Source organism: Euwallacea similis, chromosome 5 (genome assembly GCF_039881205.1).
Source record: "Euwallacea similis isolate ESF13 chromosome 5, ESF131.1, whole genome shotgun sequence".
NCBI classification, from domain to species: domain Eukaryota; kingdom Metazoa; phylum Arthropoda; class Insecta; order Coleoptera; family Curculionidae; genus Euwallacea; species Euwallacea similis.
In genome coordinates this window covers 4,785,986-4,809,276 of record NC_089613.1, presented here as the reverse complement: position 1 = coordinate 4,809,276, position 23,291 = coordinate 4,785,986, and the positions used below count along the sequence as shown (strand labels likewise).

Sequence of the window (23,291 nt, the reverse complement as noted above, 5' to 3'; positions counted from 1 at the left end):
TTTATTCTATTAATTAAAAACCAATTAACTGATACCAAAAACGATTAAAAACACTCAAAACTAAATGTCGCGAACTACATTTCCCTACGTCCCAGACGTATGTATGATAGCCCTACTATTGTGAGACACCAACCTTAATAAACAAAGTCATGCAAATGACCAATACTTGAAAAAGTTGTTGTTAAGATTTGAAATAATTATTATTTAACTCGTAATTAAAAAACCTCTCTCTATGACTACCTGCGCAGTGGGCGCATTGTAATATGGATTAGCTTGACGTCAGAGTGAAGGTCTTTGGTATATCTATAGTGAGTGCAATTTTCCCAAGAGAATCTTTATGGTACCTCTTAATTGGTACCAGTTCGCTTTTAATAAAGATAATTCTGTACAGAAGACGCTAGAATGAGCAGTTCGTAGTATTATCGGCGATTCCTGAAGCAACCATGGTGTTGAAGGGGGATAGTAATGTTAATGGTGATGAAGTGACTGATGATAAGAATTTAGTAGAAGTGGTATATAGACCTACTGTTACAAATGAAAATAGGTCTCTGTTTAAAACAGATGAGGATGGTGCAAAGGAGGGAGCGTGTTGGTTTCTGCATTGGGCTGCAATTACAGGTAAAATGTATAATTTGTATGATAATTTTAACCGGTAACAATAAGTATACTTCAGCTAGCTTTCGTGGATTTAATATGCATGTTAAACAAAATGGAAAACTTTGAAATAACCATATGTAATTCTTTAAAAATTCTTTCATTACCTTATATGTATAATATAGAATAAAGAGGAAGGAAGGTTATAATATAATTAAGCATTTATTTGTGAAGGGAATAGTGAAAGAATTCTTTTTTAGCTAATGCCCTTGTTAGATGTGAAGTGGAGTCCCTTATCAAGTTCCCCTTTAATTATTTCCAGGCGGTTTCAAAAATCTCAGTTCCAGCGTCATCTAGCGGAATGCGTTACCTATTAATTCTCTACGAAGATGTTTTGGTAGATTTTTAGGCGGTTACGCGTATATTTTAACTACGTGTGTTTAAATCAATATTCATGAGTAAACTCATAAATTGTTGAAATATTCCATTTAATATAGTTACTCGAATGTGGATCAAAATTAGGGAATAAAGGATTGTCACATTTCAACATGCGTAAATCTTTATGATATCAATTGTTGTAACTATGAGTAAAAATTATCCGGTTAAGAAAGTTAACAATAGCATAAATTATGTAATATTAACATGGAACACAGTGAAATAAAAAATAGCCTTGAATTTGCGATCAATAGATGACAGTCTAGTTTACCTAATCCTTTGATACAATCAAGGAAGTATTCAATTATCACGCTATTATTAAACATAGTTTAGAAAAAAATCTGTATTGGCATAGTGATTTTCAAGGTTAGTTAAAAAAAATTACATTTCAGCTGATATTCCCCTATTTGCCGCTGGCGTTGGAATGTCCTGGACTTCCCCAGTGATTCCGAAACTCCACGGAGAGGAAAACCCATTTGACCATGTAGTATCTACTACTGAAGAAGCTTGGATTGCTGCTTACAACCCTTTAGGCTCCGCAATAGGCCCTTTGGCTGCAGGTTACTGCGCAGATAAACTGGGCAGAAAGAAAGCCCTTCTCTTCCTAGCTTTACCTATGGTAGCAGGCTTCCTCATTTTAGCTGGAGCTAAAAATGTTGGTTTATACTACTTCGCTAGGTAGATATTTTCCACATACCCTGCAACTAATATTTTACTGATAAATTCTAGATTTCTACTAGGTCTTGGCTCAGGAAGTGCCTTCGCAGTAGTACCAATGTATGTAAGTGAAATCAGCCAGGCTCGTAATAGAGGAAAATATGGAAGTGCCATGGGAGTCTTGATCACCCTGGGCATCATATATCCTTTCTCTATAGGGCCTCATCTCAGCATACCAGTCTACAGTTTAACATGCGCAATACCTCTCATAATTTTCATAATAGTCTTTGCAATATTCATGCCAGAGTCTCCGTATTACTTGGTGGCTCAGGGGAACTTTGATGATGCTGATAAGGGCTTGAGAAAGCTCAGAAAACGTGGCACAGATATCAGATCGGAGATGGCAGATATTAAGGAGGTGGTAAACCAGGAAAAGCAAAATACTGCTGGAGTTAAAGATTTGTTTATGTCACCTGCAGGCCGAAGGGGATTGTATATATCCCTGGGATTAGTGGCTCTGCAGCAGTTTGCTGGAATTAACCCTCTTCTTTCATTCATGAAGACTATCTACGAAGCTGCAGGAAGTACAATTCCCCCTAATATATGCACCATAATCACTGGTAGCGTTCAAGTGTTATCGAACACTGCCTGCATTTTCATGGTAGAGAGGATGGGCAGAAAAATGCTTCTTCAAATTTGCTGTATCTTCTGTTTTCTCTCAATGACTGTTTTGGGAATTTATTTCTTCCTGAAAGGAAATCAATATGATGTAGAACCAGTCTTCTGGCTGCCAATAACTTGTTTGATAGTCTACATGTTGGTGTTTAGTTTCGGACTAGGACCTCTACCATGGACTGTCATGGGAGAGATTTTTCCTTCCAATGTCAAAGGAATAGCGTCAGCGATGACCTCAACCACGTCTTTTATTACTGCCTGTTTGGTTACTTTCTTGTTTCCGATCTTATCTGAGATATTGGGAATGGCTGGTAGTTTTTGGTTGTTTGCTTTTTTCTGTTTTATTGGATACTTTTTCGTGCATTATATTCTTTTTGAGACCAAAGGGAAGTCTTTGGGTGAAATTCAGAAGTTTCTGCAAAGAGACAATAAATCAGAAGAGTAGGAAGTTTATACCAAGTATTTAGCTATATGTTATGTAAAATTTTTAAGTACTGCCTTTAAGTTTCATGCGTTATATAAAATAATTATTAAATTTCAAAATGCATTGTTTATTATGAACAATACAAAACACATGCTAACTAATCACTTATTACCACTCCTCTCTGGCATAAACTGAATTCCTTGATGGCTCTTATCCTTGATTACAGGCACATAACAATACTAAACACAAGTCCAGTTAGGGATAATCTTGCAAAGATCCAAAACATCCATGCTAGTCCTAGAGCTTCGCTCAGAAGAGAAAAGAAAGCTGTGACTATAAACGTCAAAATGAAATGGACAAACACTGTTATTGCTAACCATTTGGCTTTCAAGTTGAGGGTAAACAACTCAACTAACATCAATTATGGGAGATTTACCAACCCCAAATTAAACCCTATTATAAACACCGCTGGGTTGGCTGTGGGAGATATCTCTGATGATAATGTGATATGGAAATATGTCTCTAGAGTTATTAGAAGCATTGTGTACATTATAAGAGAAGCCAAGACGAGAAATTTCCTCCCAGCTCTTTCTATTAGGCGGAAACTAATTATATTAGCGACCAGTTGCATGAAACCAAACACCATTGCAGAATAAATCCATAGAATGTTGGATATTGTCTGCGTGCAACCTAGGGTTGCGCAGATTTTAACAATTACGGGAAAAATATTAAACCAATGTTGATTATCATGTCTTTTACTGCGGTCCTGTCTCTAAGGTTTCTAATCTCTTTGGCTGGTACATTTGAACTTCGAATGTGTTGAGTAATATAAACCCAGTTCTTTTGAACATCTAGATATCAAGGAAGGCAGCCAGTCTTCCTTGAAGCTTCATTAAGTAATTCTCAGCTTCAGCCTTCTGGCCTTTTCTGATGAAATCATAAGGAATTTCAGGAACAATCAACCAACATGCAAGACAATATGCTGTTGAGGTGATAAGATTCACTAAACTGACGTCCCTAATTGATAGATAAGGGCCTATAACGTAAATGAAGACAATTCCGCCACTGTTAAACTCATCTAGCACGTTTCCTAATATTCCTTAGTTTCGGTTTTCTGCAATTTTAATCACGTAACCTGAAAACACACCTAACACTACACCGGCAGTGATACCCATCAAAAATCTTGCAACAAGGATCAATGAAATTTTATATGCTGCTGTGCATAGAATGTGAGTAAATATGAGAAGTGAGGCTAACAGAAGCAAAGTATTTCTATTTCTCAATTTGTGACTGCAGCAATTGACCAAGAGGACACCGATTGCACTCCCCATATACAGGATGGAAGTTATCCATGATTCTTCCAAAGTGATAATCGGTCAAAGTAAAGGGTTGATTTAATAAATTAATGCTTTTAAGCTTAGAGGAGATTGGTGAGGGCCACGTCAAGTTTCTGTCCACTGCGAAGATTATGAGACTCACTGTATAAGAGAAAATTGCTTTATTTTAAAATTATCAAGTTTTTTGTCCATTAGGTCGATAATTGCTATTATGATACTAATTTTTTGGTCTTATCATATCACTTTTAGCGAAAAAAGAATGAGTTTGCACAGATAAACCAATTTCCTTAAATGTTCGTCGAAAATTAAAGTGTTACGTATTTAAAATTCTTACACTGTGAACTAGGCGAGAAAGTCCAAATGTCAATCGTCTGTTCTTCTGGAAATGAAGGTTTTTTTATCTATATATTATATTGTAAACAACCTAATGAGTTTCTTTGTTTCTTGACCATGATGAATGAAGTTTTCATGCTTAGTGTTTCTGCATCCGTCAGATGGAGGCCCATATCCAGTGTCACATGAGTCATTTAATAGAGATGTCCTGCTGTCGTGGTATGGAATCACTAGGCGTTTTCCATTGAGTGTCAGAAATAGGATTGCCACACCAAACTCGTAAAACAGGAACGTGATGTGTTTTATTACTAAACTTAGAATAAACTTATTTCTACTGTGTACAGAGTATGATTGTTACCAGTTGGAGTACATGTGGAGGGTGCGAGGCCCGGAAAAGAAAAGAGACCGTTGGTGATGTGATTAACGGTTTTATATGGTTTGGATCGAACTATCCAGAATGTATTTCCGGAAACCGTTACGGAAAATGTTTTCCCGCCGTTGTTTTAGTTCTCTACAGAACCGAGATACTGCTCTGGTTCGCAGTGCACTGTCACTGTCATTATTAGACGAGTGACACTGCACGCGCTGCTGGCTCCGCCACAGAGAATTCATAAATCGCAGCACTAGTGCCATCTAACGAAACGCGTATCTCACTAATTCGGTCCTCGAATTTTTCGATCTTATTTTAGAGCTTTTTTATTGCATTTTTAATATTAAAACTATATTTTCAAAGCTAAATATATAAAAAATTCCATTATTAATAATCCGGACTCTACAAATGAACGAAAATCAAGATACCTAGGTCCCAATTAAGCAATGGAGATTGAAAACAAAATTTGCCAATTGTTTAAAATTATTGTCATAATGTAGCTCTTACATTTACCTCCGAACATACAATAACAAAAATGATGAAGAACCGGTTTTCTGATAGCCCCTTTAACATTCTAACTTCGTTTTTTGGCACTGGTCATCTTCAAAGAGTATTGCTCATATAACCTTTACGCTTACTACGCATAGATATCAGTAAAGTGTTATATGATTCACATGTGTTTCAAATATTGAATAAAATCAGAGTACGTGCTATTATTTTTCATTACTTTATGTGCTTAAGCTTACCAGACTTAATTGAAGAATTGTCTTTAATTACTTAAACCTTGCTTCTGTGTTATTATACCCTTTATTTGGCATTAGCGTTAAAATCAATATTTACAATTAATTTTAAATAATTTTAAACATTCTATCAATTTAATAATGATAATATAGATATACTGGGCAAAATAAAATTAGCGTAAAACATTTTGGCAGGAAAGTATTTTAGATTCACACAGAGCAAGTATCACAGAAAATTCACGTATCACGTAATGCTTAGTACGTCAGTCAGGACTGTTTCTGACCATTCAGAATTGATTTTCTTTACTGTTTTTCATTACATAAACAATAGAACTGTTTAGGATTAGTTTTCTTGAAAAGTCTAAGCAAATATTCATAAAGGTGCCAAGGCTCTGCATATCACTACTGTAATTTACGGTGTTGTTAATTTTAACGTGAGTTAGAATCGATCTAGAATCACTTCTAGTGGAACCTGATATAGGACCATTCGTAGCGATAATATATGCCACCACCATTTAACTTCGACTAATGGGACATTTATGAGTTTGGTTGTCAAGGGGCTAGGACGAATCTGGAAACCGATCTCATATCTAAATCCAATTTAAGCCAATAAAGGACCGATTGGTTCCATACATAGTACTAATAAGAAATCGAGGTTTAATTGGCACTAACGTTGTAGAAATTTCTATTCATTTTATTGTAATTTTTGTGGAAGATAAAGATATTGCTAAGTAATGCAGTTTTATTATTTTTCCCTTTTATTTTTACACTCATTCTGGCGTTTGTATATTCCTGTTTTTAAGTATTGTCTAATTTGATAAATTTCGTACCTCTGAGGCAGCATAGAGAACTTTATGTGATAATGAATGATAATTAGGGAGGTGTGGGGTTTTTCAATTTTGTGAACAGCGAGCCCATAGTCTACATGTGATAAGCGGCTAATTTGTACTTGGGGTTCTTAGAACTGAAGTGCCTCTGTCTATACTCATAAATCCTACGAACGAAAGGGAACTTAAATTGCCTAGGGTAAATGCATTCATTTGGTGACATACATATGAGTCTGTATGTTAAACGACAGTGTTGTTTACTGAAAGATTGTCCTATTTACGAGTGAGGGGGGTAAACCACCCCATTATTCTGCCTAAAATACCAATTTGTTAATGTGGTATCATCTTAATTCTGGATCACCAAAGTACAGTAATGTTCGCTTATAACGAACCCCAAGGGACCGTAGTAAATAGTTCGTTATAACCGAAGTTCGCTATAAGCAATAAATGGTGTTATGATTGTTTTTTTAATTAATACATAACTCACTTTATTTACATACATATATATTTTAAAAAAGTCAACAAGTAACATTCTTCAACTAGTAACCAATTTAAATAATACATATTTGTTAAATTTAACAACACTTTTTAGGAATTAGAAAGAAAAAAATCGCTAATTTTGGTTTGTTTTATTGTGGTGAAATGAATTTCATTTATATGTAATTCCACATGGGCTATTCCATCGAGAACATTTTGTGGAGTATTTCGCGATTGAAGAAATTGACGAATACTAGAAACATATCGAAGTGCTTCTGTGGTTGTAGGAACGGATATTATTTCATTATTCTCATATGCTGCATCTTCGTCTTCCTCATCATCATCATAAGTGTCAGATGCAGAAGACACAGACGCAATAATGGCATTATCGTCTAAAAACTCAACGCTCACAAGATTGTCATCCACATGAACAAATTCATGAAAATCGTTGTTGGTTTGAAGAAAATCCTCTTGAATATCGGTTTTATTTTTGCATTGATTTTTTTTAAGCCATTCGACTAATGGTAAGTCATCATCTGAATCAAAATTCTCATTTTCGAGAAAACCGGCATGTCGAAAACAATTTCTAATCGTTTGCTTTGACACCTTTTGCCATGCCATATGAATAAAGCGTATTGCATCCAAAAGAGTAATAATAAATTTTTCCTTACCACTATCCATACAAGATATCATTTCCGAGAGGAGGAGTCGTCGATAATGACTCTTTAGACTATGGATAACACCCTGATCCATGGGTTGTAATTTAGAACTAGTGTTTGGTGGCATAAACACTAACGTAATCCACATCAAATTTTTAACATCGGGATGAGCCGGACAATTTTCCCTTCATCCCATTCACGTAATGCATTTATAAAAATCTCTGAATTCATCCATGCCCTTTTATTGGACTTATAAGTTACTGGCAATTGTACAATATTCTTAAAACATCTAGAGTTTTTAGATTTTCCAATTACCAATAACTTTCTTTTTTCGGATCCTGTCAAATTCGCTACAACAAATATAGTGATTTTTTCTTTGGAAAGCTTTCCACCTTCACAGGTTTGCCCTTTAAACTTTAGTGTTCTATCAGGTGTAAGCTTGAAGAATAAACCGGTTTCATCTCCATTGAAGATGTCCTCATCCTTAAAGTTTGACCTAATTATTGGCCATTTGTTTTGCAGCCAGTCATCTACAATGTTCATATCAACTGAAGTCGATTCTCCAGCAATTCTTCCACTCGTAATATTATGCCTTCTTTTGAACCTTTCGATCCAGCTTCTATTAAATTTCGGTTCCTGGTTTCCGGACACCTTACTTGCAAAATCTTCAGCTTTTGATTGTAATATAGCACCGCTAACAATTGCGTTATTATTTCTTTGTTGAGAAAACCATTTTAAGAGTCTTTGGTCAACTTCATAATTATTGGGCTTTTTGATTTTTTTTACATTTGAATGTTGTCCACTTTCGAAGGTTTTTAGGATTGTTTCTTTATTTTTCCAAATTGTTGCAACCTAAAATTACATATGTATAGTCAAATTTTAATTCGTATTAATGCTATTTCAAATTACATAATTTATTACAAAGCCGGAAAATTACTGGAATAACAAAAAAAAATATCTGTGAACATTGCATATTTTATTGTTCTTACCGTTGATTTACTTAATCCCATTTCTGAACAAATTTCACTCTGTTTGGCATGTCTCTGCAACCGTTTAACAATGTCATATTTACAATTTAAAGTTAAAGCTTTACGTTTTTTTTTTTAATGATATAACTCATAATTTTTTTAACGAACGAATTCTTTGAACGCTATCAATATACTGGAACAACTGTGTCGTTTGTGTCAGCAATTTGCTTCAAACGATTTTGGACTTTCCCCGAGAATTGTTTACTTTTCTTCTTTGGGATTTCGGTAAAATCCCGCGTTAAGTTCGTTATAACCGTAAAGTTTTTCTATTCTTCTAAAAATTTAAGGTTCGTTATAAGCGAAAGTTCGTTGTAAGCGGGTTCGTTATAAATGACAAAAATAACATACGTTTAAATGTATTTGAGTTCGTACTTCATAGATTAGTTCGTTATAACCGAAAGTTCGTTATAAGCGGGTTCGTTATAAGCGAACATTACTGTATTAAGAAACTAAATTTGCTAATCTATGCAATTTTCAGAGTGAATTTTAAACGTGGATTGTAGTTGTGGAAGTGCACAATTAGTTTTTAGTATTGTAATGTACCCTTAAGCTACGCCTATGCATTATCACTACTTTAGTGGTATGTCCGGGATGGCCATATGTTGGGAACCCATTATCCTCCAATAAGGGTTACCCTTCATAAAAACTTTCACTCCTTTTCCTCGTCAAGACAAAAGTCTAAAATATCCACATTTTGCTAAAATCTCACTACAGCTGCAACACCCCCGTAAATCATCTTTTCTTACCATTATCTTGACGTTACGGGTTAAAGATTTAGAAAGTTACCATCTGTGGATTGTCTCGTTAATTGCCTAAAACCGAAGTACGCCTAGGGTACTGACCCCCAGATTTAGTACTTAAAATACCCCGAAGCTTGTAAAAGGGGATAACCATTTTGATCATTTTACCATTATAATAATATAATTCGACGTTCCCGGAATTTTGTCACTTCCCTCATTAACTCTTGGCTCTCTCTATTGAAATGTCAGTTTAATCCCGAGATCTTTAGTTTTGTAAACGATTAAGGGTTGTGTGTGTCATAACGAGTGGAATAAAAATCTACTAAAGTGTTCCCGAGTTTTGTTTCGCGAGTTCCATTACAGTATAGTTAAGGTTCTGAAACTTTGTGATTTGGATAAACTGAATTTTATGGAATATTTAGCTCAAATTAAGATTATAGCTAGCTTTTTTAAGATCTTTGCTACAGCATAACATATATCAACTGATGATTGCGAAAATGTACATTGTAGGATCATGCACCGTTTTATCCCCCAACATTTTTTTGTAGAGTATCATTGATTCCTTGAAAAGCACGGAGTTATACAATACCTTTTTTTACTGCTATGCACATGGAATTTTAGTAAGTGCCAGCAAAAGGCAATTAGGTGGTTGATAAGTGCAAGGGAAACAGGTTACCGTTTTCTCTTCCATTGTCAACGATTGGCTAGTGTCGTTAATTCGCAAACAATACGTATTAACCTAAGGATGGACGTAGTTCTATGTGACTTTGGAAGACGCAAATTACGTGCATATATCCCGTGTTATAATAAATTAAAATTTTTGAAAATAAAAACCGCAGTTACAAGAAAATCTATCTCCTCTAAATAAGAGATTTGTAGAAGGTGCTCAAACAGACCACCCTTTTTTGTTAGCAACACCTAACACAATCATAATCCCAGCCCAATCATTAAGTTTTTTAGGCCTCTGATTGCCTCTATCATAAGTCTCGTGAAGATTTTTTCGAACCTAAACTTGAGCAACAGATGGGTTATATTTCCCATACAATGAAAAACTTGATTAGTCAGTGAAAATGATGTTGGAAAAAATTTTCGTCGACGTTAGCCTTTTCCATCAAGGTGTAATGTACCTATCTTATGAATTAGGATAAATTAACTGACATTCGAACTTATTTGTATTTTTCATGAAGAATTGTATTTGTTCTGTACTTACTCGCCCTTTGGCCCAACCAATAATACTAACTTAACCTTGGCCCCACAGATAAAGTAATTAAGCCAAGGTCCGGGGTTTTTCCAATAGACATTGCATAGTAATTAGTTTTGTAATCACCCTTCTATTTGATTAGATATATGCATAAATACAGCTTTAGGTTAAAAACAGCCACTTCCGAATAGAATCTAGACCAGAATAGTCGATTATAGTAGTGACTAGTAGAACCAACGCGTTTTTGTTGACTAAACCTATCTCCCTGCATCGGGCTACATAACAAAAGTTTCACACATCACCATCTAAAACTCGTGGTTTGGATTCAAAATCTCATTTGACTTATGCAGTTTGTATGATTTATAGTACTTACTGTTTTTAAGAGTATCATATACCTTTGAATTAGGTACACCAATTCGACTTGCTTTGATTTTAATAGAATTATGAAGTTCTTCTTGAACAGAAAGACAAATGTTCAGTATTTCTTTCTCATAAAAGTTTTTTCAGTTATGATTGTGTAGATTTATTTTTACAAAGTGAGAAGAATTCGCATATCCATATTTAAAAAAAATTTTCACAATATTCCTGATAGTGTTCACCGAAGGAGGACGCCGATCAGGAAATTGTAATGCAAATTTTCGTTGAACATCCGCCAAAATAGAAGATGCAAATTTGAATTTTCTTCGAGAAATTTTCTACGATAAATTTTAATGTATCCTTACCTCTACAAATCATGGTAGAAATGGTTTTTGGAACGCATCAATTGAAAAAAAAGTCCTTTTTATGATATAATCCATCCTTAGATTGAGGCGTACTGCTGACGAGTTAACGACACTAGACGATCGGTGACGATGGAAGGAGGAACGGTAATCTGTCGTCCTCGCACTTATCAATCGCCTAATTGCCTTTTGCTTGTACTCACTAAAACTCTATGTGCACAGCAGCAAAAAAGGTACCGTATAAGGATCAGACGAGACTAAATCGAATGTTAAAAAATTAATCTTCACCATTATTAGATCATAAATAAATATTATAAAAATCTCGCCTAGGTATTTATGTGAATCAACAGGTTGGAATTGGAAAAAAACAATTTTTACTTTAAATTTATTACTTTAAATATCACAGTTCAAAGTCCTTAAATTCATCTTCTTTTAACTCACTTCTGAATCCCTTCCAGCATATTTTGAATCTCCTGCGTGCTTTTACCCTTAGTTTCAGGCACCACTAAAATACAAAAAACAAACCCTATCAGAAGTACTCCGGCAAAAATCCACAAAGTCGCTGTCATCCCCAGTGCCTCATTTACAAAAGGGAAGCAAATGGTGACTAAAAACGATAGAGCGAAGCTGAAGAATGTCGTAAAAGTCGAGGATACGGCTCTGATATTAGAGGGAAATAGTTCCGCAAGGATAACCCATGGTAGGTTTGCTAAACCTAGGTTAAAGGCCACAATGAAGATTATTAGACTGGCGATTGGTAGCCAACCTATATCGCTCATATCCACGCCTGAGGACAACATTAAGAAGTATCCTCCTAGGGCGATTAAGGAAAACGTGGAAAAAGCACAGGAGATTATTAACAAAAGCTTTCTACCAGTTTTTTCTATTAAATGAGCACTGACCAGGTTGGAGAACAACTGCACAAAACCGATGAAAATGGTTGAGTATGTTGAAGGCATGGAGTTTTCAGTCATTTCAAAGATGGTCTGCATATAACCAATAACTGCGCATATTCCTGAAAGCTGTTGAAATACCATAAGTCCGTTGCTGATTAACATAGCTCTAGTTAGCGCCTTGTTTTTAAACAAAGCCGTAAATCCAGTGTTCTCTGCACCGGAACAAGTTTGGATGGTATTAGTAATATTGGTGAGTTCCTTCTGGATCTCTCCAGATGTCCGCTTACCTCTAAGCTTCATCAAACTAACTTCAGCTTCAGCCTTTCGGCCTTGCTTAATTAAATCAAATGGACTGCCTGGAACGAACAGGCCAAAGATAAAATAGAATGCCACAGGGGCTATGAGATTTATTAAACTGAAAGCCTGAACTGAGAGAAAAGGACCTACGGTGTACATAAATAATATTCCGCAGCTGTTGAAAACTCCAAGCATACTCCCTAGCAAGCCTCTATTTTTATCTTCAACGATGTCTCCTACATATCCAGGGAGAACTGCAAAAACAGTGCCAGCGGCCACTCCAATGAGAAATCTGGCTACTAGGAAGAAGTGGACGTTGATTGCAAAAGCACTGAGCGTGTGAGATAAAATGAGAGGTAGCCCAAAAATTAAAAGAGTGTTTTTTTTTCCGAATTTTTCCGAACAAACTCCTCCCGCAAGGGGTCCTACTAAAGCCCCCAAATTCATGATGGCGGCTATCCAGGAGTCTTCTAGGGTGGTGGTGGGTCTGGGGAGGGGGTTGATGTCTGAGTCATTGCTGCTTAATTTCGGGAGGATGGGGGATGTCCAGGACCAACAGCCCCCCGCTGAGAAGGTGATGAGATTCACTGAAAATTATTAAATTAAGAACGTTTAGGTGACTTATCTGAATGAAAATATAAGGTGGTATTTCAATTTGGACAACAAATACTATATGTATAATTCGCAATAGATTAAGATCCGATTGTGCAAGTATGGCTTCAGCTGTGCTCAATTATAGCGTTAGCTCATTAGCATATATTGCTGTTAATTTAATTTGAATAGTGGCTAATTTTATGTTTATGGGAGGGCTCATGAGAGCTAAAGCTCAAGTTGAGCTTAGGTTCAACCTTGCTTGTATCATGTGGCCTAAGGTGTGAAAAATATCTGCATTTCTCAGTGACGATATGCAAGATGGCGTCATGATTGTCGGAAAAATTCTTATTTAAGACGTAGTTTATCTGGTCAGATTGACCCTCAAACAATTCAGTAATACAGCACCAAATAGATTGCTCTATATTTAGTATATAGTCATATCTTGTTTCGTTTGCGAGATAAAAAATAAAAACCATCTTATTGCATGTCCATTTATCATACAAAAACAAATTCGAGAGACAAAAAAGTTGTATTTTTAGTTGCTTTATCTAAAAATATATAGAAATTTAATTAAAGTCAGTGGCGTACATTCTTCTCTCAATGAATTTGATTAAGGTGTCCCCCCTTGACGCTATTAAACTTAATAATTTTAATATAGTTAGAGCCAAATCAACCCTTTGTTACTACAAACAACGTTACCAACTTCTAAAAAAATTGGTCAAAAGATATTTGAATTATTTTTTAAAAACCGTTATTAAAAAAAATTTAACATCCTGTATCTTGGAAGCAATACATATCCGAACCTATGTTTATAGGAACTTTTTTCATAAAATGACCTGAGAAATCACCGCCTTAAATATTGCCGCATCTTTTTTTAACGCCTTGTATATTTAGTTGAAGAAAAATTTCATCCAGAAGTTTTGTCTTGAATAGTACCGGTCCTATGGGAGAGAGAGATTGAGCGATGGATCGGTGCGGCGTATTTTCCTAGTGGGCGATTTATCTTGGAGATAGGAAAGTGGTGATTAAAAATTTCGCGCAGGGTGCAAGCCTTACTAACGCCGATTCTGGTTTTGACGTGGTTTGCATGCACAGTAACTTTCAATCCGACATACCTTTCAGTTTTTTCTCAATTTTAATTTAAACTGAGCCCTTCTTGCACTTAACGATGATTTTTTATGGGTGTAGTTTTACAAGAGGAATAGGATGATGTCGATGAGTTAGCAACATTAGAAGCATGAACTTCTAGGTACCTCACTTTTGTGTCGTATTTTCGGGAATTTGTTAGATAGGAATTCGACATGTCTGTGATTGCATGTTGCAACATACAGGAAATGGGCAAAAATTTACTTTAAAAACATCGAAGGTACTCACCTGCTACTACAGCAAAATAAACAAAAAAGCTGGTAATTTGTTCTGGCATTTTTCACTCGTTTGTGTATGCAGGACCCAGAAACTGTTATTCGCGATTGTCCAAAATGCACTTTACTGTTCACTCAAACTACCAAACGAGCCCAACTTAAAAGATATGTAGCATATCAAGTTTATAATAAGATTTTCGATTGGACATTTTTTATATCATTTCGATTAACACGTAATCTCGTTAAGCTCTATGTGTTCTTATTTATTTTCGTGTCGTAATTTACGCAAAGATTTAAAAAACTAGACGGCGTTAATTGTTGTCTGCAGTCTGCAAGGCAATTCTATTTGCTTTGAGCTATTCAGTGATCAATGTGATAGTTTAAGTCTTAAACAAATTTTGCTAGTCAAATGGGTTCTGATTATACTGCCAGTACAACTAAACAACCAAACAGTTGCTGGGCTGCTTAAAAATGTGTAAATTAATAGCCTCATTGAATGTAATTTTTTTTTAGATAACGTCGGCCATGTGGGTATATAACTACTTCCTTTCTACCTTTTGTGGCAACGTCCAACATAGTTTTATACCATTAAAAACATTACCGGTTGAAAAACCTGCATGCAAAGTGCTTCCTACTCACATATTCGCATAACAAACAAAATAAAACTGCATAATAACGTCGCTACTTGCTTTTATTTCTGATACTCTCTTAAATGTCTAGAAAGCTCTTTCCTGTAGTTTTAGGCACATAAAGCCAGATAAAGGCGATAGCCAAACATGACGCGCAAGCAAATATCCAAAAGGGAATGAAAAACCCCACAGAGTTCGTCACCATAGGAAACAACGTAGCTATTCCAAACTCCACCAAGAGACCTAGAGAAATCACTATGGTCGTCTCAAGTGATTTTACATTGGGTTGCAAGACTTCTGCAGGAAAAATGTAGGAGATGGAACCGATCCCTGCTCGGTAGGCTATGATGTAAAGCATGAAGCAAACTACCGGCAACCAGGATATTAAACTCAAATTGACTCGGAGTTGCTGAAGGCAGAAGAAAATGCCCATAGCAATTTGCAACAAAAATATTATGATTGCTGAGACAAGAAGAAAGATACTCCTTCTGACTCTCTCGATAATGTTCGTAAACGAAGCTATGCTGATTACTTGCACTAAGGTGACCAGAATGATGGACACATCACCTGCTAAAGGCGTCGCTGCTGAATCAAAGATCTTCTGCGTATAATCAATAATGTAGATCAGCCCAGTAAATTGCTGCAACATCATCAGGGTTAAGGCCAAACCAAAAGCTTTTAATGAGGATTTCACACTGAAGAACTCTTTCAAAGCATTGGTTTCAGCTGAGCTCCTCAGCTCCACAACAGCTTTACTAATTTCTTCAAATTCATCTTCTACATTATGCTTTTCTCTAAGTTTCCTCAAGGAGCCTTTGGCCTCATCCGATTTACCATTTAATAAATAGAAATAGGGGCTTTCAGGTACCAAAAGACCGAAAATAAGCACGAACAGCAAAGTAGGGATGAGGGAGAGGATACTAAACACGCTGATTGTCACGTGGGGAAGGATGAGGCTGCAAGTGAAATGACCTAAGGAGATAAAGAGCAGTAGCATGGCGCCTATGGTGCCTCGGTTGTGGTTTTCTGAGATTTCTGCCGAGTAGACGGGGATGATCGAGAAAATGCAGTCTTCAGTTAACTAGAAATATTGAAATGCACTATTTTGGGGATTCACATAAAATGCAGATGGAGAAAAACAGGGATAAAGGAGCGGTTCAATGAGGATAACCAAGTGAGCGGGACAGTTTACCAAAAATAGTGAAATTACCCAATGTTATATAATAATTTCGATAATTCCACATTAGGTTTTTTCGCCTTCTTTATGAATTTTTTTATTCTCTAAAGAATTTCGCTTATTAACAGTTTCCACTTCTGAATATATTTTTACTCCTTTTCCTAATATAGTAGAATTTAAATTTTGATCTTTCTAGATTGAACATATTTTCCAAAATATTGAAATTTCATAGAAAAGTCCTTTAAAAATGTATTTGGACTCAGTCAATAAGCGAGGATAAAGGAAATTAAAAAGAGATTATATGAGGAATTTATGATTTACTCACCCCTATTAAGAATCTGGCTACATAAAAATGGACAATTCTATTGGCAAAGATAGTAATAAAGTTGCCCACAATCATGGGCAGCGAAAATAGAATCAGAGTTCTTTTTCTGCCGATTTTCTCCGAGAAAAACTCCGCCACAAAGGGACATACCATTGCTCCCAAACTAAAAATATGTTGCTAAAAAAAACAGAGAAAACAGATTTAATTTAGTACCTCAACAAAGAAGCTATTCATGATTCTTCGTTTAAGGTTATGGGTCATGGTAATGGATTGTTTTCTGACCCACTAAGTTTTGGAAGAGCTGGTGAAGACCAGCCGTATCCCAGGCCGCCGCTATAGCTAAGCAAATTGACTAAAACAGTGATACAATGAAAAACACGTTTTAGTTAAAATTGTTGCTAATCAGCGAAATAGATAAAAACATCCTTAGGTAAAAATAGTTTCATTTTGGCACAACAAATATTTAACAATGTACTTTCTTAAAGCGATTTTGCTTTGGACAATAATCAGTATATAGATATATTAGATGGGAACTTATTATTAGATGACCTGCTAATAAAACCTAAAGAAATATGGACTTAACGGTAAAGTAAACCATTACCAAGTAGGTACTTAGAGCTTTTTAACATTCCCTCGTGGATTATTAGATAGCACAAGGTGAACGGCGTTAAATTCAATTAAGTGGAACTAAGATTGTTCATTAAAGATTGAAAAAGAAAATTCTGCACGTTTTATTATGTCGCTATTACGTAACGATTTACTTGTAGAGAAACGCCAATACAAACATGTAATCGTGGTCGGAGGATTTTTTTCAGTTAAACAGAAGACCTTCGAGGAAAGCAAGGGCAAGTCATCAGTAATAACAAATCTGCCCTATGGATGAGCCGCAATTGAAGCCTCATAGGACTTGTTGACATTCTAGTAAAACACTTATGTACTTTGATAATTAGCAGGTAGGTGCCTAAAATAGCCGACATGTGGGTACTGTAATAGTGTCCAATGTTTGAGGCAAAGAGAAGCAAAGGTTTTGTATTGAATTTTTAAATAATATATTTATATTTCATTAATATACTAAATCACAATAGTTTGTATTAAATAGTTACATATAATATTAAGTATTTAATAGAAAAACAAATATAAAAATTAATTATAATAAAACGTCAAAATACAGAGTGCAATCACAGCTAGACTAGGTATGGTAGGTATATCTCTTAATATATCAAAGATTTGTAAATTAACAATGAGAGTAGCTGATGTAGGTATATCTTCAATTTTTAATAGTTACGTACTTACGGGTTGAGAATCTTCTATCACACGGTAAAGTTACGACATGCAATTTATAAGTAGTCTATTTAGAGCTTTTGTCTTGCTTAAGGTACCTGTTGGGTTAGAAGATTCAACGAATTTTTAAATGCTATAGGTAGTTACAACGTTTTTTAAATTCTTTAAAATTCACAAGGAACCCGAGAAGGTCCTTGGGAAGGTACCTAGAACCAGACAAAATTAACTAAGCACATTATTGGATTAAGATAGAAAAACACCCACATAAATATTCCGATGAACAAATACAATGACTATTTTCCAAAGCTAACAATAAGATGGCTACACATTTAATTTAATAATTTGATGTTGTCACCTATGTATTTGAAGCGGTCCTAAGATTTTAGAAAATTGTGTGTAGGTACTACTAGATAAGCTTGTAATTATACGAAAAATAATAAATTGGATGATCATCGAATAAAAGAAAATATAAAAAATTATCATTTAACAATAGTCATATAAGCGTAATAAGCACTAATTTCGAACCTCCGTCAACATCACACCCCTCACCCTCATACCTCTTAAATCGACTTCAAAACCAGTGCCTAAAAATACATCAGTCTGCAAAGCTGCTTTGTTGTACCAACCTAAATATCCAAGAACGGCGTTAACGTGCTCCAGACAACAAAACTAGAAAACTCCACGCCCCTGGAAAACATTACGAGAGTTTGTTTCCCCTATTATGGCCCCCTCGGTATTTTCTGCTTTCTCCGTTGTGACAATGGTTGTTGTTGGAGCCCTTCCTGCCTTGGTACTGCTGTTGGGGGGGTTGGTGCGAACTCGAAGGGCCCTCATTTAACGAGGGGATGTCGGGCAGATTAGTGGCCTGTTCGTGGTGGGGACGGTCGTGCTGAGGTCTTCCTCCTAAAGGGGGCGGTGCTTTTAATTTAAATTTGTTGTTTTAAGTTATTTTAATTTTTTTGTGAACGCTACGATTTAGCTGTTGCTAGTGAAAGGAGGAGGAGTTATAAGGTGAGGAATCAACAAAAGAAAACAAATAAAATAAATAAACACACTTTTTAATAAAGAAAATAAATGAAAATCAATTTAATAAAATATTTGTACAAGAGACAAAAGTAACATCGCAAAGGAGAACTTCGCGCGTTAGCTTTTGTCGTTTCAATAGGTTTTCTTTTGGCATTTATTACTCCAAATCGATAATCGAATGCTTTATTTGATTTTTTTCCTAAATATTCTGAATATTCTGAGATTAGAAGAAATTTTCAAACCTTGCCAAAAATTCTGCGTATGAAGCGGCGGAAACCAACCCCCCCTGTTATTATAGTGTCCATTGGTGTTTCTATGACCCCGACCGTTGCCTCTTGGCCCTCTTGAGGGTTGGTAGCTGCAAATGAAAGGTTAAATGACGAAAAAGTAACTATTTTGCTTTTTACTTTAGATATACATATATTAATTCAGTTAATAGAGATTGGTTCACATTAGTCAAGGACTTTATCTTCCAGGGCTGAAATTGGAAGATGTTGAGATCTTCCTATTGAGTTTGCCGAAGTAAAGAAACTCGAAGTTCCAGATGAGAAATGTGATTTGCAGTAATAAAAGAACTGTTACATAAAAAAGTAATCTCCCCCACTACCCGCAGAGTGATATCTGGGTAATTTTTTACATCACCTTTAATGTATTTACGTTATCAGGTCAGATATTGTATTTCTGTCAAAGACTAGGTACGTCATAATGACATCCTGGGGTATTTTAGAGCATATTGCTTTGGTTATTAAAATTATCTAAAAATAAGCAAATGTGCCTTTTCTACTTTTCCTGTGGCTCTTAAACGATGGGGACGTTCCTAAGAATTACTACTGTAGTAGAGAAATGGTGTTAACATGATTTATTGTTAATAGAGTTGACAGTGACATTGACGTCAGAAACCATATTAGAGTACCAAGTACCACTTTACACCTTTTGAGTGAAAAATAAGTCTCAGAATTACTCAAATAGTTTTCTCACAACTTTAATCATTTTTGAATAAATTATTAAAACAGAAACCCTATACCTCAAATTATTTACATTAGTCCACGAAATTGTTTATAAAGAGAGGAAGAATGTTAGGTTAGAATTTTCCTACCTGAAAGTAGAAATTGAATATCCGCGGAATATTGATGCATAAAAAATAAGTTTGGAATAAAAAATCCTGCACCAGAAATCCCATCCGAAAGGTTGTGTAAGTACTGATATTTTTATTAGAAAGAAATGCGAAGTGCGATGTTGCTTTTTCAAGTTTAATCAGATTTGTGTAAAGGTAATATGGTGGATTTAAATGATCACTCTACTACATACTCTATGGATGAAAATTAAGCGTAGCTTACCCATTGTTTTCCCGATATTGCTGTTTCCCCTGCTGATGAGATCCATGCGCAGCAGCTTCGTTCATACTCTGATTTTCTCTGCGCAAATCCGAGTTTTCCCTGCGCAGTCGACGAATCAGACTCTCTGCGTCTTCCAACTTGCGCATCAGCTCTACTTCAGCCTCAGCAGGGCCACTGGAGCGCTGCTGTTGCTCTTTTTCTCTTCGTCGATCGTAGCGTTCGAGTTGCCTTCACAAAACAAGAAACCTTATTATATTTCATAAAAGAAAACTCCTCACCCACTTCTTTTGCTCATCTACAATGGCAGAGAGATAGAGATTTCGGCTCTCCTGTTCCTGCATTTGGATTTTGAGCTCTCCCATTTCCTTCTCAAGCAGTTCTACTTGAAGTGGTGTAGCATTGGTCAGCACTTTAGGACTTGTGTATAACTATAGATCATTTAGTTAGAAAGCAGCTGTAACACCTTAAAGAAAGTTACCTTGTGTTTTATATCCTCATCTGGAGTTGAAGGTGAGGTAGAGCTTGAAGAAACTGGTGATTTGCCGAATATTAATTGAAACTGAAGTTCTGTAAATTTAACAATTATCCACAAGTGCAAATTATTAAACATATAAGCAGAAACTTCTCCCACCTCGGTTTCTGGCCTTCAACTTCTCGATCTCTCCATGCAAACCTGCCAACATGAGCTGATGCTGATCCTGCAAGAACCGGATATTCTGCTCCAATCGCATTTGCTCTGGAGTTTTGACGGATTGGTCCTCCATCTTCTGCACCTCCTGAATCTTAGGTATGATAATTTCATTAGCCACTCCGTTGGTCTTTGTTTTATTCACCTGCAAATGAACATATGCGCCTTGCAAATTATCATCTGCCCACTCAGTTTTGTGTGATGATGATTTGCAATTATTTAGCAGGAAATTGGTACTTTAGGGTCTTGAGACTTACCTGTCCGAAAGGAGCTACAGGCAATTTAACCATGACTTTCGAAGCCATATTTCTCACCAAAGATTATCAGCGGAACAAAACCTGTTAACGATTCTGATTTACTGCGTAAAAACGTCCGAGAGTCTGGTCAGTTGCCTTTGAATAAACACGAGAAAATGAGTAATAATAAAGATGCTAAAAATATTTCCTTTTTTCTGTATCTACGCCGAGTGCTGCTGGTTTATAGTACAGAAAGTTTTAGCACAAAGGTGTTAATATTGAGAAGATGTTTTCGTGCATCTTCTTGAGCTGTTAGACACGATTCATTTGGAATAGATTAATAATCGTTCTAATCGCATTAACTGAAACAAAACTGCATCCTATAATATTTCTGTTTTTTTTTTAAATAAAATCAAACTCCCAAAGGTTGTAAAAGGTCATGCATGTGTAATCAATTCAGCATGTTCGGTCACCGGCAATTGACTAGCCCTTTAAAATTTACTTTACCCTTAATCACTGCGAAATGTGCCCAGAAAATCTCAACTTGGACAACAATAATCACTGTGTTGATGCCACAACACTCGAGTAATACTGCTTCTCAGAAAATTTATGTATAGAGACAGTAACGGAAATTCTGGACTTACTGACTCAACGTAAGAAAAAGCACAACTTTACCCGTATTATTGATTAGGGCTGTTTTGACACATGCTCCGTGCAGATCTATTGGGGCTGACGGATTGGGATTGCCCCGGGAAAAACGAATGCCCCAATAAGAGACTGGAATTGCCGCGATTCAGTCGGATTATGGGATTACTATTACGATATTGCTTAAGATTTATAATTATTTTTTTATTCAAAAAATCGTAATAAAAATTAATCTTGGGAAACTCCTGCAAAAAATTTTCGCAAATTCCATAAATTGCCTACAAAAAAAATAAAACGGGAATACTATCAAAAATCTTCTAAAGTCTCGGATAATAATACAGGGCTGAAAATTATAGCTTTTTTTATCATTTCATCAGGGGAAATTAACTAAGTAATATTTAAATCAAAAACAACAAGGTAGATATAAAACAATTTAGAATGCATTCATGCCAATTCAGGTTATCATTTCCCTAGTTTACCCAAACAAATAATTAAAAACTGTAAAAAATATTGCTACATTCACTTTTTCTAAAGCATGTTTTTTCTCCAAACTATGAGTAGGTTCTGAGGTCAGATTTACGAATTGTGAAGTTTAAATGTTGAGATTGTACGTAGCCGGATGGTTTGAAGTTTTAATAAGCCTTTTGATGTCAGTCACAGGGAACGTCCTCAGATTGAGAATCTGGACCCTTGATGTCGCACAACACTGACAATATGGCGAAGGTGGAATATCGCTTTTTTAGTGAAAAAAGTATATATCAAAGATGATTCAAAAGATAAGTGACATAATCTTGAATATTTTTAAAATTAAAATTTAATAATGTCTTAAATAACGTGAAAATGGTTGAACAAAATCCCCCGAAAATAAAACTAACTTTCAGTGAATTTTAAACTCAGCATAGCATGCAATTTCACCCAACAATCCTTACCTGTGTATGAGGTGTTATCCTCAACCAGAATAAAAGAAAAAAAGAAAATCTTATTTTAAATGTACCCATCAAGAACTTACCATCAACTTTCTAAGAAACTCAGTTCCGTTCACACATTCTTGGCTCGGCGGCGTTATAGGGGGTAGTATGATTGTGTTCAAAGGGACTTTCCTGCTCTCCACGATTTGATGTCTTCTCGCGTAAGTGATTTGCCTCATTTTTGCGTTTATAGTGCTAGAAAAATCATAGTCTGATGCATGGTATTGAAATAAAATATAACTAAATTACCTACCTGCCGAACAGTATTAAACTACGAATTTCCAGGCATAGAATTCCACTTCCTACGAATAAAAAGCTTTGAGCTTTCGTGTGTTTGTATCCTAATTACTACAACCCTACAACTTTGCTTTCATTTACAAAAATCCATAATTCAAAGTATTAACCTAGCCCTTGTTGTTCTTTCGAGAGTTTGCCGCCCATGGAAAGTCAACAAACCCCTTCCAGAAATGCCGCTTTTTGTCTCTGTCTGAGATGAGGTACTTCGTATTTGTTGTCTTTGTCGGGTTGCCTAGGCTACAAGAAGACGTAAGCGGCAAATGGAGAGATGTTAAGGCAGTGAGTCAAATATACTATATTTATGGACAAAAAAAGAAA

At 35.7% G+C, this 23,291-nt stretch overlaps 4 protein-coding genes across 7 annotated transcripts; 1 reads left to right on the top strand and 3 right to left on the bottom strand.

Annotated features, from left to right (window-relative positions):
* The first annotated feature begins 319 nt into the window (after positions 1 to 319).
* On the top strand, positions 320 to 4,631 carry LOC136408991 (facilitated trehalose transporter Tret1-2 homolog). Its single transcript, XM_066390243.1, has 3 exons — positions 320 to 618; positions 1,422 to 1,707; positions 1,759 to 4,631. The coding sequence occupies exons 1-3, from the start codon at positions 444 to 446 to the stop codon at positions 2,804 to 2,806; spliced, it is 1,509 nt and encodes a 502-aa protein (XP_066246340.1). The 5' UTR covers positions 320 to 443; the 3' UTR covers positions 2,807 to 4,631.
* A 6,973-nt stretch (positions 4,632 to 11,604) lies between these two features.
* On the bottom strand, positions 11,605 to 15,028 carry LOC136408953 (facilitated trehalose transporter Tret1-like). Its single transcript, XM_066390187.1, has 2 exons — positions 14,378 to 15,028; positions 11,605 to 12,996 (listed from the first exon to the last, which is right to left on the bottom strand). The coding sequence occupies exons 1-2, from the start codon at positions 14,424 to 14,426 to the stop codon at positions 11,654 to 11,656; spliced, it is 1,392 nt and encodes a 463-aa protein (XP_066246284.1). The 5' UTR covers positions 14,427 to 15,028; the 3' UTR covers positions 11,605 to 11,653.
* A 9-nt stretch (positions 15,029 to 15,037) lies between these two features.
* On the bottom strand, positions 15,038 to 16,892 carry LOC136408954 (facilitated trehalose transporter Tret1-2 homolog). Its single transcript, XM_066390188.1, has 3 exons — positions 16,709 to 16,892; positions 16,496 to 16,658; positions 15,038 to 16,074 (listed from the first exon to the last, which is right to left on the bottom strand). Exons 2-3 carry the CDS (start codon positions 16,646 to 16,648, stop codon positions 15,073 to 15,075), a joined length of 1,155 nt encoding a protein of 384 aa, XP_066246285.1. The 5' UTR covers positions 16,649 to 16,658; positions 16,709 to 16,892; the 3' UTR covers positions 15,038 to 15,072.
* Positions 16,893 to 17,520: 628 nt separating this feature from the next.
* LOC136408864 (differentially expressed in FDCP 6 homolog) lies at positions 17,521 to 23,068 on the bottom strand. Of its 4 annotated transcripts, none has more exons than XM_066390059.1 (8): positions 22,930 to 23,068; positions 22,718 to 22,871; positions 20,771 to 20,972; positions 20,618 to 20,706; positions 20,422 to 20,567; positions 20,140 to 20,367; positions 19,045 to 19,160; positions 17,521 to 18,679 (listed from the first exon to the last, which is right to left on the bottom strand). In XM_066390059.1, exons 2-8 carry the CDS (start codon positions 22,853 to 22,855, stop codon positions 18,474 to 18,476), a joined length of 1,125 nt encoding a protein of 374 aa, XP_066246156.1. In that variant the 5' UTR covers positions 22,856 to 22,871; positions 22,930 to 23,068; the 3' UTR covers positions 17,521 to 18,473. The 4 variants fall into 4 exon arrangements, with proteins under 4 accessions (XP_066246156.1, XP_066246155.1, XP_066246154.1 ...); XM_066390058.1 differs by lacking the exons at positions 22,718 to 22,871; positions 22,930 to 23,068 and adding exons at positions 21,085 to 21,165; positions 21,571 to 21,751; XM_066390057.1 differs by lacking the exons at positions 22,718 to 22,871; positions 22,930 to 23,068 and adding exons at positions 21,085 to 21,219; positions 21,571 to 21,750.
* Between the last annotated feature and the right edge of the window lie 223 nt (positions 23,069 to 23,291).

Excerpts from the sequence above, each read along its gene's own strand:
- LOC136408991 (XM_066390243.1), top strand. The coding sequence starts at position 444 with ATGGTGTTGAAGGGGGATAGTAATGTTAATGGTGATGAAGTGACTGAT. Across the intron at positions 619-1,421 it reads GCATTGGGCTGCAATTACAG|CTGATATTCCCCTATTTGCC; the intron begins GTAAAATGTATA and ends ATTACATTTCAG. Across the intron at positions 1,708-1,758 it reads GGTTTATACTACTTCGCTAG|ATTTCTACTAGGTCTTGGCT; the intron begins GTAGATATTTTC and ends GATAAATTCTAG.
- LOC136408953 (XM_066390187.1), bottom strand. The coding sequence starts at position 14,426 with ATGCCAGAACAAATTACCAGCTTTTTTGTTTATTTTGCTGTAGTAGCA. Across the intron at positions 12,997-14,377 it reads TTATTTTGCTGTAGTAGCAG|TGAATCTCATCACCTTCTCA; the intron begins GTGAGTACCTTC and ends AATAATTTTCAG.
- LOC136408954 (XM_066390188.1), bottom strand. The coding sequence starts at position 16,648 with ATGGTATGTCCCTTTGTGGCGGAGTTTTTCTCGGAGAAAATCGGCAGA. Across the intron at positions 16,075-16,495 it reads TAGCCAGATTCTTAATAGGG|TTAACTGAAGACTGCATTTT; the intron begins GTGAGTAAATCA and ends CAATATTTCTAG.
- LOC136408864 (XM_066390059.1), bottom strand. The coding sequence starts at position 22,855 with ATGAGGCAAATCACTTACGCGAGAAGACATCAAATCGTGGAGAGCAGG. Across the intron at positions 20,973-22,717 it reads AGTTTCTTAGAAAGTTGATG|GTGAATAAAACAAAGACCAA; the intron begins GTAAGTTCTTGA and ends GTTCATTTGCAG. Across the intron at positions 18,680-19,044 it reads TACGCAGAATTTTTGGCAAG|GAGGAAGACCTCAGCACGAC; the intron begins GTTTGAAAATTT and ends CGCCCCCTTTAG.